Source organism: Centroberyx gerrardi, chromosome 20 (assembly GCF_048128805.1).
Source record: "Centroberyx gerrardi isolate f3 chromosome 20, fCenGer3.hap1.cur.20231027, whole genome shotgun sequence".
In the NCBI taxonomy this organism is placed as follows: domain Eukaryota; kingdom Metazoa; phylum Chordata; class Actinopteri; order Beryciformes; family Berycidae; genus Centroberyx; species Centroberyx gerrardi.
The window spans coordinates 23,424,665-23,444,795 of record NC_136016.1 but is presented as its reverse complement, the minus strand read 5'-3'; the positions used below and the strand labels follow the sequence as shown (position 1 = coordinate 23,444,795).

The window sequence follows — 20,131 nt, the reverse complement described above, 5'->3', positions numbered from 1 at the left end:
AAAATGCAGCTTCTCCACAAGTATGCACCAAAATAAGGACATAGGGAAGGCCAATTGAGCACTTCTGCTACACTAGCGAAATCCCGAACTCCTACAACAGGGTCAGCAAATTATTCCTGATCAGAGTGACCACATCACGGCACATAGCAGGTAGAATTAAGTGCATCAGCTGCACAGCTTAATTTGAACTGAACCAATGTTTAAAGAACCGAGTCACACTGAAGCCTTCAAGTTTAAAGAATTTATTTTCATCAAGACAGACATTAGTCAACACATACAACTACAGTGCAGATGATTGCAGCACGTTGAAGCTCGGGCAATCAGAAGTGTCCCTTGGGGGGAAAAAATAAAAAAATTATTCATTGAAGGAAACACATTAGAATTGACCACCCAACCCAAGTAGGTTTGCAAGTTACCTTCTCTCCCCCTTTGGAGCCAGAAGCTGGTGCAGTGGGCTCACGAGGAGCTCCGGCAACCCGGAAGTGCATCACAGGAGGTTCAAGAGGCTCGTATTTTGTGTTGGAGAAGGACTCTCTGCCGTTGTGGTAGCTGCTGCTGGACTGCATAATGTAGCTGGATGGAACTTGTGGCGAGGTCTCTTCAAATGCGCTTGGTTCGTAGGCCGATTCAACGGAATCGAAGTAGTCATACCCAGGGTAGCTGGTTCCTACTGCAGGAGGATAGACGGCAGGCTGCGCAGCCCACTCAGCAGGGACACCGGGGTAGGAGGCCTCTCCTGCAGCAGGCTGCCCTGCCCACACGCTGGGGTAGGTGTCTACTGCTGGAAAATTGGCGATGGAGTCATGGTTTGAGCTGTGGTCAAAGGATCCGAAGCTTGAGTCTCCTGCATTGAAGAAACTGCTGGCAGCTGGTGCAGGCTGTGGAAAGAAGCTAGGAGACCTGTTCCCAGTGTTGGTGGGAGGAGGCAGGACAGGAGGGCTAACGAACCCGGAGCCGCCATTGCTGGGAGGAGGCAGGACAGGAGGGCTAACGAACCCGGAGCCGCCATTGCTGGGAGGAGGCAGGACAGGAGGGCTAACGAACCCAGAGCCGCCCTTGCCGGGTGGAGGCAGGACAGGAGGGCTAACGAACCCAGAGCCGCCCTTGCCGGGTGGAGGCAGGACAGGGGGGCTAACGAACCCAGAGCCGCCATTGCCGGGTGGAGGCAGGACAGGGGGGCTAACAAACCCGGAGCCACCCTTGCCAGGTGGAGGCAGGACAGGGGGGCTAACAAACCCGGAGCCGCCTGAGCTCGGATTTAAAGGGCTGTAATAAGATGGAAGGATAAACCTGTTGGGCTCGTAGCTTGGAGAGGGTCCAGCCGGGCCATAGAAGCCAGCAGACACACCGGGAGCTCCCAGGCTGAGTGGAGAGTTGGCCTGCTGGACGGCCGCACCAGGCTGCTGGCCTTCAGCAGCCGGTTCGTGCTGCAGAGACACAAAACTAGGAGAGCCATGACCGACATTTAATGCAGAGCCTAATGGGCTTCCATAGGGAACAGGCCTGTCACCGTAACTCCCGATAGCTGCGTCAAGATATGCAGCATTGCCTGGGGAACCTAGAGACAAAAAGTTTGACATCAAAGTTAAAGACAAAAACACTTAAAAACCCTCCAAAGTAAAGTTTCTGAACACAAACGTTTAGCTTAAACTTGGAGCTTGAATTCCTCATCCTAAAAATGCTTTATATGGAAACATTTAGATGTGTAATGGAGTATTGAGAGAAACATACCGCCTTTAGCAGGGAAACAAGCCCCACTGCCAAACAGCAGGAAACAAATCCAAGAAACTCTGTAAATAGGAATACAAGGCCAGGAGTTAAACAATAGAAGACTTCAGTTGCAAAAACTGAAGAATTTCATGAACTTTCCTAAAACATATAGATTGGATTTGGGAGATTAGCTCTTCTGCTGAAATCAGTTACTAGTCCTTCACCAAGATTGAAAATTTAACCCAAAACCATTAAACCCATGCAGCTTACCTTAAAGGGAATCCAAACTCCATGTCTGTCAGTCAAAGTAAAACAGCTCAGCTCCTGTAGCTTGTTGGAAGCAGATCAGTAAGTTGCAGACAGAAGCTTTGTGCCGTAACTGGAACTCTGCTGGTCCGGCCTTATATTGGTGCTCCAACTCCCCCAGGTCTCATTAAACTAAGTGAAGACACCTGGCATCCAATTAGTCCCATCACACCTGCGTGAGGCTGCAGTTACGCCCACTGACTTGACTTTGACAAATCACTGTAGATAGAAGAGTTTGGCTCCAAAATAAGAAATCCACCATTGGAAAAAGTTGATGCCTATTCTTACTAAATGTTAACTGGAATGAAAGAAAAGCACAATACAGGTTACTGGTAGTTCAAGGTGCCTTAATTAAGGTTTTACTGCCTTATATAGGACAAAATTACCATACTATATCAGTGGGGGTTGATAGGCTATTGATCAATAACAATGACTCAATGATTCCAATGAGATTTCTGGCTTTCCAAACTCATTTTCAGGCCCTATACTCCCAGTTTTGGAAACACATCTCTTCAAATGGAGATGTATTTTGCCGTATACCAATCCGCCCGGCAGCACAATCCCATTTCTTTTAAACCTCATCTATCCCTCTCATATTTACAATAACGCTTCCATCTGTGAAAGCTTTCCTTCTTTTATACTGTCTATATTTCATCGTGCCAGTAGCAAAGTTTGACACAACAGACGCCTGCAGTCTAACAGGAGAAAGGGTTTATTTTCTGCCTCTCAATATTGTATGTACTTTCTCTAGGCTGCCAGAATGATCTCTCTCTCTCTCTCTCTCTCTCTCTCTCTCTCTTTCCCCTTTGTTATCTCTTTCTTCCTCTCAAGATTCATTAATATCTCAGGAAACAAGAGTGAACACATTAATCATCAAAAATTCCCTTTTGTTGCGACCCGGGACCGAGCGAGTCATGACTGAGCGGCACTCCTGTCTGATAAGGAAAAGTGCAAAGGATTTAAGTTTTAATTGGTTTTGCGATAAACTTTTGAGGCTTTTGATAATGAAAATCTGGGAAGCATTTGATTGTAATTGGATATTTGACAGACTGTAGAGGTTTCTGCAGGTTTGGGGAGTGAGAGATGAACACATGAGATTACAGAAATGTGGTTACAACACAACTGCTGACTGTAATCCACTGCAATCAACTGAAACCTAATGAGTAGTACAATAAAAATCTATATTAATCAGATCACAGATACTTTGAAAAGGAGTTATGCTGAATTATGGACACTAATATAATTGTACACACCTTGAAAACCAGATTCAAATCACAGTCTATCAATTATAGATTGGCTAACTGAAATACTGCAAACTAATATGTTAGTAGACTGTGACAGCATCAATTTACCTAGTTTATTAGACTGCCGACTAGTTTACAAAATCAAATCCAATGGGGAAAATTATTTGGAATATTTGGGTGTCAAGAGAAAAAAAATGCTGATTAATTCATTGGAGAGTTCTAGTCCAACTTGAGATATCCATCATTTGAAATAAATGACGACTTCTCTTTTAAAATGCCAGAAAAGTCACATTATGGATTACTGAAATATTAAAGTTACAAGCAGTTTTAAGCTATTTGCTTGTGTAACACCAAAAAAAATAAAAAAATAAAAAATGCTTTTGAAATCTTGGCTGATGAATTTCAGGTAGCAGGTTTTTCTTGGCAGATGGATTTCAGCAGCAGGTTTTACTGATGCACTGTGGGATTTTGGATTGAAACTCTTCAGACGCGGCAGCGAGGAAGGGAGCGCTCCTTTTAAAGCACCGCAGGTCCCAGAGGAGCTTCTGCAGCTCGCTCTCATCTCTCATCAACATGCAGATCAAACAGAGAGCTCCAACCACCTTGGAGTTGTTTTGTCTGCCTGTAGAAAAGCACTAAGAGACTTCTCATTCATTCAAACTGTCTCTTCAGGGGAATTTAAGGGATTTGAAATATATTATTCCCAGAAACTGGGAGTGTTTGGTTTACATCAGTGAGAATTCACTTTTGTGTCCTATAAGAAGAAAGAGTGAGTTCTCCTCCTCCAAAAGACAAGGTGAAATTCATCATTCAGTATTAGAGGATCCAGACTGTAGAAATGTTGAAGTTTTGACAACCAAGGACTTAAAGTGACAGTAGGTCAGATTTTAATATAAAACCCAGCTGTCTTCTCAGTGTAAACAGGAAGTGATGCTGCAGCAGAGCAGAGCGTCCCATCAATTCAATTCAATCCAATCCAATTCAGTTCAATTCAATTCAATTCAATTCAATTCAATTCAATTCAATTCAATTCAATTCAATCCAATCCAATTCAGTTCAATTCAATTCAATTCAATTCAATTCAATTCAATTCAATTCAAGGTGCTTTATTGGTATGACAAACAATTTACAGTTTACAAACAATATTGCCAAAGCATGTAGGAAGAAATTAATCATCAATTAACCAACATTTCAGAAAATCCCATCTCCTCCCATGTATCATTGTGTGTGTGTGTGTGTGTGTGTGTGTTGCTGTGCCTCCACTGTCCACTATCTATCAGTGTTTCTGTGTTTGTGAGGAAACATAAACCAGCAGCCATTAAAAACAAAACTTTTCACATACATTCATACATTTTCTTCATATTTGTCATCCAACTGTGTATCCCCGTTGCCTTAAAGTGTGCCAACTATCAACAAATCACACTATCACATGCACACACACACACACACACACACACGCACACACACACACACCATCCCCACTAACTGAAAAACTGAAGACTGAAGTAAGTTGCTCTGGTCATACAGCACGTGAACGCAGGATATGAGGAAGACATTTAGTTTACTGACGTCAATAACTATCATTAAAAACAGTTCTATCATTTGTTTTAATTATTCACTATATATCATATTGTCAGAGGAGCTGTCACTTTTCTCCTATAATGTTCTTTTCAGCTTGATATTTTCTTTTTTTTATAACACTGTTTCTGGCCAAACTGCAAAAGCCAAATCTCAATTTTTGCTTGGAAAAGTTGATTAAAAATCAAACTTTTACCTCACAACCCAACCTTGACCTTCCTGGAGAGCTAATGAAAAAAAATGAATTTTTGTGATAATTAACTTTGGACCATATGGTGACTCCTGACTCTTGGTGACTTTGCCAGAAAGTGAAAAGTTAATGATAGCACTGCCATCATCTAAAAATCATTATGGGCAGAAAAGTACAAATATCATAAAGATTTAGACTTTTTACTGCACAGAGTGATTAAATTCATTTCTGAGACAGGATGGAGGGCGGAGGGAAGAAAGGAGGAAGAAAAGGATAGGGGATAAAAGAAGGAAGGAAGAGAGGAGAGGAGAGGAGATAAGGACAGAAAAGAGGAGACACAAGGGAGGAGGTAGGAGAGGAGAGAAGAAGATAGGAGAGAAGGAGACTGGGGTGGAAAGAAAGGAGGAGACAGGGAGGAGACAGGATGGATGGAGGAGAGAGGAGGAGAGGAGTGTTGTTGCAGCAATAATGAAATCTGTCTGACTGACAGCTCTCCCAACAGGGAAACACACACACACACACACACACACACAGGAATGTAGTTGCACTGTAGAGGTGTTTGATGGGTAAGTTCTGATGATAAAACCTTTATTCCCCAAGATATAAAAATCCCCCAAATGACAGAATGATTCATTTATTATATGAAAAAACAGCAGTGAGGAAACAAACAAATCTGTCGCATCAAAACCTCAAATCTTCCGAACATCAAAGTAATAATTTGAGACATTTTCATATAAATAACTGTCTGTTCTGCTCCTCTAACTCAACAGTGATCCAAACTATCTCCAGTTCAGAAATCTTCTCCACTGTCTGGTCGCTGCTTCCTGGGAAAAATCCTCTGCAGCACAGGAAGCCGTGTAGTGTTTCGGTGGAGTAGTGTGCGATCAACGTGAAACCATAAATGCTTTCACCGCCGTACCCCCCACCCGCCGTACCCCTCACCCGGCGTACCCCCCACCCGCCGTACCCCTCACCCGGCGTACCCCCCACCCGCCGTACCCCTTACCCGGCGTACCCCCCACCCGCCGTACCCCCCCGGCATCGTTGACGGAGAAATCTAACTCACGCTTTAGCAGACTACAAAAAGAAGCCATTACAATTAGTTAGCCATTCATTAGAATAGGGTGGTTGAATTATGGATATGAATATTTTCAGCCAGTTACAAATTGGGATGTCAGTTTGTATTGATTTTTTTCAATTGCATAGAAAGCCCTTCTTGCCTATTCCCTCTGTTTGTTCACAGCCATTTTGCAATTCCCTTTAGAGCTGATTTTTAATCCCTGCTATGTATATGAATGTATTTGATTTTATTGGAGCTTAGTGTAAATCTAAATTGATTTCCCTAACATCTTGAGCTTTTCTGGAATGTTATGGTTTGTGTCTCACTGTCAGGGTCTGACAGACCTGTTGCAGATGACCTCTGCCAACAGGAAGCACTTCAGCACTTACTTGTCTGTATTTTGTAGGGTGAGGCCAGGACTTTATTCTTGGGTGGGTATCAGGGCAGTGGGATGAGGATACTAGGTGTTTTTTTTGTTTTTTTTATCATTTCTTAAGACAGATTCCATGATAACACCAGCAAAAGATATTCTTGGACATTAAGAACACCAAAGATCTCTAAAATGTATCGGCTTTAAAGGGTAACTTTGGTATTTGTAGGACCCTACAGAGAAATTAAACGTTTTTCTTTACCTTCCGCTTGATCCGGTCTGTGTGTAACCAACTCTCGCTCAAGTCTCGTGAGAGTTGAGTTGTTGCAGGAAGTTACACGCAGACCGGATCAAGCGAAAGGTAAAGAAAAACGTTTCATTTCTCTGTAGGGTCCTTTCCATAATGTTGTCAGACACTTATAACAACAATCTGAGCCTGTCAGTGGCAAAAACAAGAACTTTTAGTGGACGAACATTGACGGTGCGATTTGCCCCGTCGGATTACATTGCAGCTCGTTTCGCGGCTGCCGGCTGAAGCGATCTCGCTCAATACTGGACCAATTTCAAAAATTGTTGTCCCCTTTAGTCACTTAGACACAAAAAGATGGGAAAATAGGGTCCAGGTTGAAAAATACCAAAGTTATCCTTTAAAGCCAAGCAACAGCGGTGTGTCTCCCTCACTGGCTCAGTGTGTCAGCTGCCGTCGGAGGGAAGCGTTGTCAGTGTACCTCGAGGTGTTCAAATGACGGAGAGTGACCTTGTGAGCACACGTTTGAGATTTTACATCCAAATGAGTTCTATGTCATTGTTATGCTAATGAGCATAAAAAGGTGCCTATATTCCCATAAAAAGAAAGTCACTGTGTCCAAGGATATGAGACCTGCGAAGTCTGGAGTCACATGACGACACTATTCTCTGCAAGCTCACAATAACATCATTAATAGTATGGTCAACTAATCATAATGCCTTATGTTTCTCATCTTTGGACAAATTAGCATATTGTGCTTGGACCCCGTTCATTGCCACATGCGGCTATATTTTTAAGATGTTGGCCTTTCTTACAAAAGAGAGTTTTAATCTCAATGAGACTTACCCGGTTAAATGAAGGTTAAATAAAATACATAATAATAATAGGACCTCCAACATGGCCGCCAGAGAGTGTGTTACATCACCTGAAATCCCTCTATAGATTATTCTTGCTGTACTATTGAGGACAGTCCAGGTAATGTTTGTTTTAACCTTTTACCCAAACAACTCATCAATAGTTCTGCACTGAAGTCCAGTTACCAAACCAAGTCATCGTCATGACAACAGCTGTCATCGTCCAGGAGTTGACCCATGATTGCTAGACTGGGTGACGGTGACTAATGTCTGCGTGTCTTGTCAAAAAATGTTTGTTGTGTGTGTGTGTGTGTGTGTGTACCTGAGACTTACCGGCCATTTTATGTGAGTATTTGATAATAGGAACTTGTATAAAACAAAATGTTAGTAATAGCAACAAAATGTGACTCAGATTCCCACCAACAGACCTCTAATAAGGTTGGACCATTGTGGATATCTGAAGGATTATACTGTATATCAATACTGTATTCTGCTTTCAATATTTTTACATTTAACCAATTTCATGCCAAAAAACCAACAAGTATTCAGTGTTTCCCCCACAGTTTTCTTCTCATCAGGGTGGAAAAGCCTCTGAAACAGCATTTAGAGCATCATGGGACACTAAAACTCTCCACTGAAACCAGACTGATGAAAGGGAAATCAGTTCTTCATTTAAAGGCAGTGATGTGTCCCAGAGTTTCCCACAGTTATCCTCTGTGGCATGAAGGAGAGAGCAGGACACGAACATGACCTGGCACTCATTAAAACCATCAGTCTTCTGCTTAGACCCCGAAAATCCACTGGCCTTTCTAATGTTAAAATATAAATATATGTTCAAACAAAACAGACCACAGACACACAGACCAGAGTCACAAAGAGAGTCATTTATTTCTTCCAATATGGCTGCCGCTGTAGCTGGAGAGCAGGAAGATGCCTCCCGCCTCCCAGCAGCCTCTGCAGATAAAAGACGAGACACTGAAGAAGCACGAGACCGGACCGGACCGGGGAAAACCAGCAGGATTCACACGTCTGAACGGGTCCGGGTGCGCTTGTTTTAACCTCCGAGCCACCCTGCTTCACCATCAACAGTAAGAATGAACTTTTCACAGCACTGAGTGAAACAGAATTAACTTCAATTCTTAGACCGTCAACATTACAAGCAACCATTAGTATTCCTATTTCTTTTTTTATTATTTTTTTATTTATTTTTATTATTCCACTCTATTATTTATTTAATTGTGGTACTTTTACATCACTGTCTCCGGCTTTTTTGTATGTTAAGCACTTTGTAAACATTGTTTTTAGAAAAGTGCTATACAAATAAAGTTATTATTATTATTATTAGTAGTAGTAGTAATTTGTACATACTTAGCAAGGGGGACAGTAGGCTGGTAGATTTTTACATTTCCCCCCCAAAAAATATTAAATTAAAATGTTTACTGTTTTTCATAAGCGAGGACGCAAAAAGTTGCAATCCCCCTTCCACCCAACTCTCAAACCATTTCTTTATCATGAGTAAAATCAAACGCACCTCATTGTTTTATTTAGCATTTGTTTTTTTAAATGATCCGTTCAAATAATGTGAAACATATGAAGAGTTTTTTTCCTAAAATGTTACAGGTCCACTTTGGGGAAAAAAACAACTTATCCATTTATTCAGCAGAGGATCCAAGACCAAAGTTCCCGTCTATCCATAAAAAAGTACCATCATTTGTTTGAATTTTCTGATATCAAATATTTGTAAAGCTTTCACTGTAGAGGTCTCACTTTGGAGAGAAACTCTTCATGTTCTGCTGGTTTCCTCCCGGTCCGCACCAACAGGCAAAACAAGTCTCAGAAAATGACACAACACCGCGAACCAGACAGACAGAACCAGAACCAGAACCAGAACCAGAACCAGAACCATGCAGAGTGTCCGTTAACGTCACATTACACACCAGAGAAGAAGAGTTTACGACAGCAGAACAATCTGAAGACAGTCAGGGTAAATTTACATACACTACATTCGCTTTGTTTTTCTTCTTCTGTAGGTTTTAAAGTCTCGATTTGAGACTCGAGTGTGTTCACAGGCTTTGAGCGACACGTTTCAATCAGACTCTTCTTTGATTGGCAGTTTTTCCTTTGCACGGGGTCCATGCTGAACCCAAACTAGACTCCAGTGGGCGGGATGCTTGCTGTGGAGGCGAATTTTTTGAAGTTTCTTGGGGGACAAAAGGAAACATTTGTGGAAAGACAGAAGCCCCACATTTTCTCTGAACTCCTTAATTTCCACAGGCTTACTGACTGAACTAGTCAAATTCTTCGCAAACTAGCCGCCATTGTGTGTCCCTCTGCAATTGGTCTAAAATATCACATGGTTGGTTGTGTTGGAAAAGCTTCTATTTCCTCTTTCAGTTCATTACCTTCACCAACAAAGTTAGGAGTAAGGAAGTTATGAACCAATTTGGCTGAAATCAGATGATTCGATTTTGATCGATTTTGATGATCCAGATCTGGGATTTCTGCCATTAGTCAATTTTCATTCTGTAACCTTAACTATTATGCTGTGTTCACATGCTGCTGGGAAAGTCCGACATCCAGGACTTTCACATGCTATTTTGTTAGAAAATCAAACTCAAAGACAAAGCCACCCGTGTCTCACTTTCACTGCAGCCATTGCTGTTGTTATTGTTGTTCTAGTTGAGGTCATTCTGGTCGTTGCTATTTCTGGTTTTTAAAGTAGATCAATAGCAGATATGTGTTTGGGTTTCTGACTAACAAGCTTGTAGTAAACCTGAAGTGAACACAACTGTGGTAAAACGCTCCTAACTGTGCCTGTTGGGTGCAGCATGAACTTCTGCAAGGAAAAAACATATTTGTGTGTGTGTGTGTGTGTGTGTGTGTGTGTACAAAAGGGGCTTGAGCTGATGATAAATATATTCAGGCTTCCACAGAGTGTAATTGGCTGATCATTAGCACACTGTCCAGTCTCATTAAGGCTGATTCAGTAAACATGAGCTGGAGCGGCCGGAGCCCCGCACACAAAATCAACACAGCTGCTTCGAAACTCAGGGATAGAACTCTTTTTTCCCCCAATACAAATGTCAATAAATTAACATGCTAGTACAAAAAAATATATATACACAACATCTTCATAAGATAAATACATCACCTCGTTAGGATGTGCCCCGAACGTTGCCAAGCAACACAGAGAGTTTTTTTGGAAGTGTTAAGTGTCAGAAAGACCGAGCAACCGCTCCGAGAGAGGAAGAGTCACTTCAGCACATCTGTGTGTGTCGGACTGAACAATTTTCATTTTCATTTTTTTTACGGCGGTATATATTGTGTTAAAAAGTGTCAATAATAGCATATCGCTGTCATGTGAAAACCTTGTAACAATTTTGGTGATTTGTGGGCGGGACTAAAGTTTGAACCGTTTTTCATTCATGTTTTGATTTGTTGAAATCTCCTCCTTAACCAACAGATTGTTTTTGCAAAGACAGACATTTTGACAAAAGGTTTTTGTCAAAATGGATGTTATTCTTGGGTCAGTTGGTGAATGTCTGCTAACCATGGATGTAGAGGCTGACTGGCTGCAGCATCATGTGACTGAAGTGACGTCAGAGCGGCCAGATACATCAGTCACTAGTGATTGGTTCAGATACGTCCATCACTAGTGATTGGTTCGGGGAAAATCAACCGATGAAACCCTTTAAAGTCCCATATCCTCCACTGTCCAGAGTTTTATTTTGTGTCTTGAGGTCCATTCAAAGCTGTGTGTGTGGTGTCATGAACCAAAAACACTCTCAATCCATTTCTCCACGTTCATTTTCCAGCATCTCTCTGAGCCTTACCAAGAACAGGCCGTTTCTGTCGCCGTGTCTTTAAGGCTCATTAATATTAACGACCCCTCTGTTCCGATCGGCTAACCGTTTCGAGAGCGAAACGTGAGACGCCGCGGCCCGGCGGCTACAGGTAGGGAAAACTCTCCGGTAATAAACGATGACGACCGCTCGACCGCTTTGAAAAAAACACTTTGTTAGTCTATTATTTCTTACAGAAATGATAATGAGCGAACCTTTGTGACGCCACAAAGTTACGGAAGTCCAAACGGCTCGTTTAGAGGCTCGCTTTTCTAATATGGATTGTGTGGATTTAGTTTTGATACTTTCACCATGTTTAGATACACATCCAACTCCTTTATCATCACAGAGGAGAGGGAGTCCTGCTTTACATGATATGGGACCTTTAAAACTCCATTGGATAAACTGCAATGGTGGTCAAGCTGAAAACAAGGCTGTTTTTCTCAGTTCCTGAAAAGTTGACGTTTGGGAGATACAAAGTTTTCACCCGACAATGACAATATGTTGGTTTGAAAAGTCTGTTATATTTTAGGCATTATGCAGGCAGGGGTTCAGTGCTTGTGACAGGACACATGGTGACAGACACTCTGCTGTCGGGGGATCAGACCTGTGAGAGTCGGCCCGTCTGAGCTCAGTCAGACTCCACACACCGCTGTGATGAAACCTCCTCTCTCAGAGCGCTGTACCTGAATAACTGGACGATACTGTATTCATAACAAAAGGACAAATCCACACTCACATTACATCATGATACAACCCATGGTTAATAAAGTGCATAAAACAAAGTGACAAACCATAGAAAAAACAGCAAAAAACAGGCATCGGATAAAAACCCAAATGTTTTATACATTGTATAAATAAAGTTGTTTTTTTTTGTGCATGCAATTAGTAAAGCCAAGGCTCAACTGATAGGCTGAGATGGGTGCTCTTCTTCTTCTGCGCTTCTTCTCCGCAATTTCTGCCTCCTCCACTTCCTCGTTCGCTCTCTCTTCATCCTCCTCCTCCTCCTCCTCCTCTTCCTCATCCCTCTGCAGGCGTGTCAGGCTTCATGATCTGGTAGGTGATCAGATACTCGGGATACGCCTGAGGGGCAGAGAGGCTCAGTGAGACCAAAGGGACAAAACTGGGCCAACATTGCAGCAAACCTCATTTGCACAGTAAATAAAACGCATCTCAAAGCTGCACAAGACAAGAATTTCATGTAAAAATCCTGCTGTCTTATCAGCCTAAATCACAAAGTGTGTGTGCAGCAGAGAGGAGCGTCCCGTCCCACTAACTGAGACACTGTAGATTCTCCCTGTTTCCCCAAATCCAGTCTGTCTCCTAACCAGCAGCAGAGAAAGCTGGACTCAGCAGCGTTAGATCTTCTCCTCTCTCGTCTCTTTGGTTTCTTTGGTATAAAGCATCACAGACCGGCCGGTTCGTAAACTGTTTACTGACCTCACCGCACAGGAATTCTGGGTATTGACAGTTAGCTCTTGTTACCAGTTGGAGGCGCCAACGTACGAAGTTGCCTAGTGCAGCTTTAGCAAATAATTTGATCTAGTATTAAGTCTTAACATTATTTTTCTTTAAAAAAGGTGGAAAAAAATCTGCCAGAAAGGTGAAAACTTAAATGCAAATCAACTTGCAGTGTCGTCTTCTTGATGCTAGTCGATCGATCCGCCTTATTCTGCCTCGTTTCACGATATTCACACTCATTTCTCATTTCTAGAATATTCCTGAAACAAGCCACACTGCACTGGAGTGGAGCCAGAAGTCTCTCAGTAGAGCTCAAACCTCCTCCATCGATGAACAATCCTCCAACTTCAAAACTGCAGCCTCTGTAACAGTTTATATTCGTTTATGGTTTGATTCTCCCTCAAAATAGCATGTGAAAGCAACGCTGTTTAGCGGCTGATTAGGAAGTCCTGGATGTCGGACTTTCCCAGCAGCACTTGAACGCAGCATACTAATTGAGGATAAAAAAAAATAAAAAAAATGATCTAATGGAGGAATTCCCAGATCAACACCAGAATCTAATCAAGTGATGCTTGAGCCGAGGAGATCTGTTGACTAAATTTCAGTTCAAGTTTCAATCGAGTTTCAACAGACAAAACTCCATCCAACTTCACTGGGAATAATCTGACGCTGTTGGTAGAATTTTGCACTTGTAAGAAAAATAAGAGTGTGAGACTGAATATGAGACTAGATGAGTTGGTTCAGTGGCTGTTGTAATGGTTTGGTTCCTCTCAGTCTGCTCTCCAGCCATCAGCAGCAGACCGCCGCCGCAAGTAATTTCACACACTAATGACACCGCTGATTGCTTGAGTGGACATCTATTCACATCGGACCGTGAAGTGCCACTCGTGTGCAGCTATTGGTTTTGGGAAAAGATATCAGATATCCACTTGTCTGAGCACAAAGCCGTCTGCTCGTTCCTGCAGGACATTTTCTTATTCAGAGAGATTCAGCAGGAGCAGAAGGCGGCGGCCACACTGATCCATCACAAAATGGATGTGCTGAGCGTCAACATGGCGGCGAGGCAGAAGAACAGGAAGCTTTGCTCGTAACGGAGCTGCTTGATAGAAAACAGAAGACTCTACTGTATAAATTCAATAAGAAACTGATCTGAAAACCTCCAGTCATCCCAACGCTCCACCACGCTTTCTCTGGTTTCTCTTTGTTTCGGTCGGACCGTCGTCTCTGTGTTCGCCGCTAGTTTCTACAGAACAGACGTAGGAACGATCTGATTGGCTGAACGGACGCTGACGGCCGCCTGAGTTTCACTTCCTCAATCACAAACATTATAAACAGCCAACAGTTAGTAGAGTGAAGGTCAGAGCCTCGGTGAGCGGATGATGCTGATGTGACGCTGGAATGAGCGAAGAGAGAAGCGCTTGGAAAAGAAACAAGAAAAATAAGAGCTGAGGGGAAATATAGAGGCGATTTATTACATTTTTTTGAGCAATTACAGTGAACAGAGAAGGAAACAATTCAGCGGAAAGATCGTTTTATTACTGCTGAGCTGAGGGAGAAGAGGGAGGATCATTAGAATCAATGCATGGATGGGATGAACGAATAATAAACAAATAAATATACAAATAAGACAAATACATAAACACATACAAATACAAAAAATGTAAAATAAAAGTTTAAGTAAAGTAAAAATAAAACAATAAATACATAAAAAATGGAATCAAAATCAAATAAAAAACAAAAAAAATAAATAAAGAACAGTGAGGAGTATAAATGAATGTATCGATAAGTGGATGGCTGAATGAACGAATAATAAATAAATAAATAAATAATCAGACAAATAAATAAATAAATAAAAATCTAAAACAACAAATAGAAAATATATATAAATAAAAATACTAAAAACAGAAAAAAATAAAATATTTACAAAATAGAAAATTCTAAAACAAAAAAAATAAATACATAAAAATATTTAAAAATACTACAAATCTAATAACAAAATGGATGAATCTGAGAGCACGCGGTACCTGCTCTCCTCGGTAGATGACGTACTCGGCCAGCGCCAGGCCGTTGACGCTGGGCCGTCCCGTGACAGAGTGGTGACCCGGGGGGGAGTGAGCCATCTTCATCGCACTGAACTGCAGGAAGGATTTACCCAGAGTCACCCTGCAGAACAACAGGTGCCTGCAGGGGACACACACAGGAACATGCTACAGCTCACATTTGTAATAAGTAAGTAAGAAAATAAGGAAGTACTAGATAGATTTATGTAGTAATATGTAGTACAAAAATAAGTAAGTAAACCTTAATTTATATAACATCTTTCAAAAAGTGCTTCACAAAATGTATTAAAAGCACAGAAAACAACGAGGGAACAAAATGCGTCACAACACTATAAAACAGATGGATATAGCACTAAAACAATGTGCAGTGGAGCCACAAATAAACGTATAATGACATAAAAAACAAGTAAAAAATATATTAAAAACATAATAATTAAAAATGTGCCGCCATATTGTTGACATTTTTGACTACATAGTGCAGCTTTTGCATGTGTAAAACAGATATTCTGATGTCTGTTCTTATGCAGGTAGAGTTTATATTACCAAATGGATATTTAGTGTTTTGAAAAAAAACTATACAAAATTCTGTATAATTCTGTGATTTTGTAGAATGTATAATTTGTATGCTTTGGATATAAAATGCATAATTTAACACTGGAAAGGCCAGTGGATATTGAGAATCCAACAAGCTGTCTGTCAATTTAAATAGCGGTTATATAATTAAAACTACTATTTTCTTTTATAATTTTTTAAGTCTACCAATATGGTTTGTGCAAAAAGTGAGTCTAGAAAAAGTCATTTTGAAAGCTTACATATTTCAATTATAAAATTCATAACAGTCCTGCTCAGCCTTTCTAGTGTTAAAGTGTAAACTGTCTGATCCAGATGCATCAAGACCCGGTCCCGGTCTTCACCTGTGGCAGACGTAGCAGGACCGGTCTTTGTGCAGCGGGCAGCCGGTTCCTCCTCCGATGCCGTAGACGTACTGGTTGCTCTTGGACGAGTTCTCGGCGAAGTAGATCCCGGCGCCGAACATCCCGCCGATGTAGGCGTGGCGCTCGTCGAAGCCTTTGTGGATGATGGCGTTGACGAACGGAGAGCCTGAGAGGGGGCGGAGACACGGGAGAGGGGGCGGAGACACGGGAGAGGGGGCGGGGACACGGGAGAGGGGGCGGAGACACGGGAGAGGGGGTTCACTGGAGAGGTAAACACTCTACTGACAGAGAGAGATACTACTACTACCACTACTACTACTGCTCCTCTTACTGCTACCACTACTACTACTACTACTACTACTACTACTGCTACCACTACTACTGCTACTACTGTTACTATTATTATTACTACTACTACTACTACTACCACTACTACTACTACTACCACTACTACTACTACTACCACTACTACTACTACTACTACTCCTTCGACAGTACTGGTCTGACCGTGGAAGAGCATGCGTTCGTTGGAGTGGTTGTGGTTTTCCTCGGACACTTCCTTCCTGCGGTGGCTGTATCTCTCCCACAGCTTCTTGTTGCAAACCTTCTGGATCTGAAACACAGAGGAACACGGCGATCCTCTACAGAACTGAAAGGGAGTTTCCCAAAAAAATAAATCCTAGAAAATAAACCCATCCTTGAGCGGTTTGGTAAAAACTATTGTCTCATTTTACAAGCCTTATAGACGCGTGATTCCTAATGGGCTGTAATGGTACGTTTTGTTTGTTGGCCTATACAGCAAAGTAGTGGTAAATTACATGGTGGATAAACTATGACATCATATGGCAAACCACCACCAATGTAAAAAAATAAATAAAAATGAATTTCAGAAAACCAGAAATGTACGTTTTCTTAATTTTGTCTTTGGTGGATAAATGAGTTGAGGATCACCTGCCACTCTGTATCTGACACATGAATCCATAACTCAGTGAGTAATGTGTGAACAGTGTGTGTGTGTGTGTGTGTGTGTGTGTGTGTGTGTGTTACCTTGAGCAGGTTGTATCTGCTGAAGACTCCTCCAGCATGGCCGCCGTCTCTGTGCTCTCTGATCGTACTCTGCATCTGATCCACACAAACAAAAACAAACAACACACCAGGTTTTAAGGTTACAAACAAGAAAACAACAACATCTCTTTCACATCCACACCTCCTCCAAGACATTTAATATTCTGCTGTCATTTTGGATTTTAATGTCTGTAAAACACCTTGAAACTTGCAACTGCACTATATTGAAAAGTGCTATTCAAATTAAATAATAATGATAATACTACTACTACTTCTAATAATAGTTTAGCTTATTCTGCTCTATTTGTTATTACAAATAATATAATTTACATTTTTTCAAATATTGAATGTCTGTGAAACACCTTGCAAGCTGCAACTGCACCGTTTTGAAAAATAATATTCAAATTAAGTTATTATTAGTAGTAGTAGTACTAGTAGCAGTAGTAGTTGTATAGTTTAGTTTATTTTGCTCCTATTTGGTATTTAGCATTACTTTTCTATAGCACTGTTCAAAACAAAGTTGCAAGCTGCTTTACAGACATTAAAAGTATTTTAATCTTAATTTTTAGTATTATATTTTAAGTGTTATTGTTGTAAAGAAGCTTCTGTTAAAAGTGCCTACAGCAACACAGGGAATGAAACCCCTAGACTAAACCACATTATTATTATTAGTAGTAGTATTGTTATGAATATTATTATTATTATTATTATTATTATTATAATTATAGGAGTCCTGCACCTCCTCCTCCACAGACTGGAACTCCTTGTCGTCGGCTGCCAGGTCGATCAGGATGGTCCCACTGTTGGCTGTGTTCAGCGTCAGGTAGGGGTTCAGACCTGACACACACACACACACACACACACACACACACACACACACACACACACACACACAGATCCAGAGTGATCATACAACACACCGCTACATACTTCCTTTCCTGCATGTGATGCAAGAAAGATATGGCTATGGGTGAAGACATGATTAGTGTGTGTATGTGTGTGTGTGCGTGTGTGTGTGTGGTGTGTGTGTGTGTGTGTGTGTGTGTGTGTCCTCACTCTGCGGCCCGCTGATGAGCCTCTCGACTCCTTTGATGATCTTGTGTCTGTGTCCGTAGGCGTTGATGCCGATCTCCTTCAGCTCCCTGTGCCCCATCTCCACCAGCACGTCCAGGGTGATCTGCACACACACACACACACACACACACACACACACACACACACACACACACACACACACACACACACACACACCGCCTGGCTCAGTACTCTGCTCTGATTGGCCGACGAACCCATTCTGAGGTCAGTTATATCTGAATAACAGACTGCTGTTATTAGTATCTGGTGGAACTGAATCTCTGGACTTTTGGTGCGTTTTTTTCGATGAGTTTCGTACCAAAAAAAGGGAAATCGTCTCTCAAGAAGAAATCTTGATTGATTTATTTTACATGTTTCAAATAAAAAAAAATGCAGCTTGGCAAGAAAAGAGAAGGTTTCACCCGCAGGCTTCGTCCAGTCAGATGAGTTTCGGACCAAAAGGCAAGTGATGTGGATTCATACACATTTGATGGATGTGACTTGGGTTTAGATGACTTGTAGCTACTCTGTGTGTGTGTGTGTGTGTGTGTGTGTGTGTGTGTGCATCATCTCACCTGCTCTCTGTCGAAGATCTCCAGCAGATGTTCCAGTCCCAGGTTATTGAGGAACTGACAGATACTGAGCTCCACCCCTGCAACTACACACACACACACACACACACTTGTTGTTTCACTGGACTTAATTGAATTTCTTACTAAGATTGCGGGGATTGGTTGAATTTGTATTAACTATTGTAATCGCAAATTCACAAATTACTGAAGGGACTGTTTAGTGTTTTGCTCAAGAAGGGAGGAGGGTGTGTGTGTGTGTGTGTGTGTGTGTGTGTGTGGGGGGGGATTCCTCAAACTCACTTATCACACAAAACTCATTTACACACCTTTGTCTTATCTTAAAAAAAAACTCTGCTGCAGTGTCTTCCAGAAAGGCTGCACATGTTCTCTAGATTAAATCTGATATGAGAAAATTGGGTGAAAATGATTTGTCAGCTTTGTCTCTCTCTCTCTCTCTCTCTCTCTCTCTCTCTCCCTCTCTCTCTTTCTCTCTCTCTGGGTAAAAAAAGTCAGTGACTAAACCTCTTCTTTCTCATCATACAAGTCTCCTTATCCACTGCAACATTCACAGAGGCCTTTCTGCATGACAGACAGACAGAGTTACACTGTAGAAGTCCCACTTTTTACTGCATGCTTGTTAACGGTTTTCTCGGTTTTCTCTCAATTTTCAAAATGGAAGAGCAATTAATTTCACTCATGCACAGTGTCCTGGAGTTGTGTGACAGCAGCCTACAAACTTACAAAGACAGAAACACAACTAGTTTGTTTAAAGAGAAATTAAACCCCAAACCAAAATCTGTGTAAAGCCCGACATCTAATGCTACAAAGCATGCTACTGAAATGTCCCTCTGCTATTGGCTGATCTTTGGTGCCAGGTGATGATGTCACCTTCTGTAGTAGTGATGGGACGATATATTAAAATTCAATATATCTCAATACAAAATGTGACAATCTGTATGGTGTGTCAGGAACATGAATGGTGATATCAGCTCCATGTTATTCTGCTGTCAGGAACATGAATGGTGATATCAGCTCCATGTTATTCTGCTGTCAGGAACATGAATGGTGATATCAGCTCCATGTTATTCTGCTGTCAGGAACATGAATGGTGATATCAGCTCCATGTTATTCTGCTGTAGTAATCACTAATGAGACTCTTGACCATCACAGTTTCACAAGCTCTCCATCCAAATTATATTATTGTCACTTTGTAACGACATTTTTATATTGTTGTTTACATTCTAGCAGCCAATGGCATCGCTGGAAAGATCTGTGTCTCAGAAATAAACAGAATTCTGCACAGTCAGACTTTGTTGTCACTGAACTTTTATTGATCACATGGTATCCTGGTTGTATTGATCCTGAACCTTGGATCAGGTATTGAATTCTATCAGGAGAGAAGCATCTATTCTATAGACTACAACAGGTGACATCACATGCTTAACACTCAGTACTCACCTTCCTCCTTCTTCTCAGCGCCCGGCGAGCCCTCGGCCGCCGACAGCAGAGCCGACATCTCAGGGAACGGCAAGGATGATGAGGATGACGGAGGCGGTGATGATG

General features: G+C 41.6%; 1 protein-coding gene across 1 annotated transcript in view; it reads right to left on the bottom strand.

The window, feature by feature from the left end:
• Positions 1 to 12,421: 12,421 nt before the first annotated feature.
• The window catches only part of LOC139915514 (poly [ADP-ribose] polymerase tankyrase-2-like), a 25,775-nt gene continuing 18,065 nt past the window's right edge, over positions 12,422 to 20,131 (bottom strand). The window contains exons 21-29 of the mRNA XM_078290657.1: positions 20,027 to 20,095; positions 18,572 to 18,648; positions 17,979 to 18,099; positions 17,662 to 17,759; positions 16,905 to 16,979; positions 16,365 to 16,470; positions 15,837 to 16,023; positions 14,887 to 15,043; positions 12,422 to 12,484 (exon numbers count right to left, since the gene is read on the bottom strand). Coding sequence (XP_078146783.1) covers positions 12,422 to 12,484; positions 14,887 to 15,043; positions 15,837 to 16,023; positions 16,365 to 16,470; positions 16,905 to 16,979; positions 17,662 to 17,759; positions 17,979 to 18,099; positions 18,572 to 18,648; positions 20,027 to 20,095 — 953 coding nt within the window. The remainder of the gene's footprint in view (positions 12,485 to 14,886; positions 15,044 to 15,836; positions 16,024 to 16,364; positions 16,471 to 16,904; positions 16,980 to 17,661; positions 17,760 to 17,978; positions 18,100 to 18,571; positions 18,649 to 20,026; positions 20,096 to 20,131) is intronic.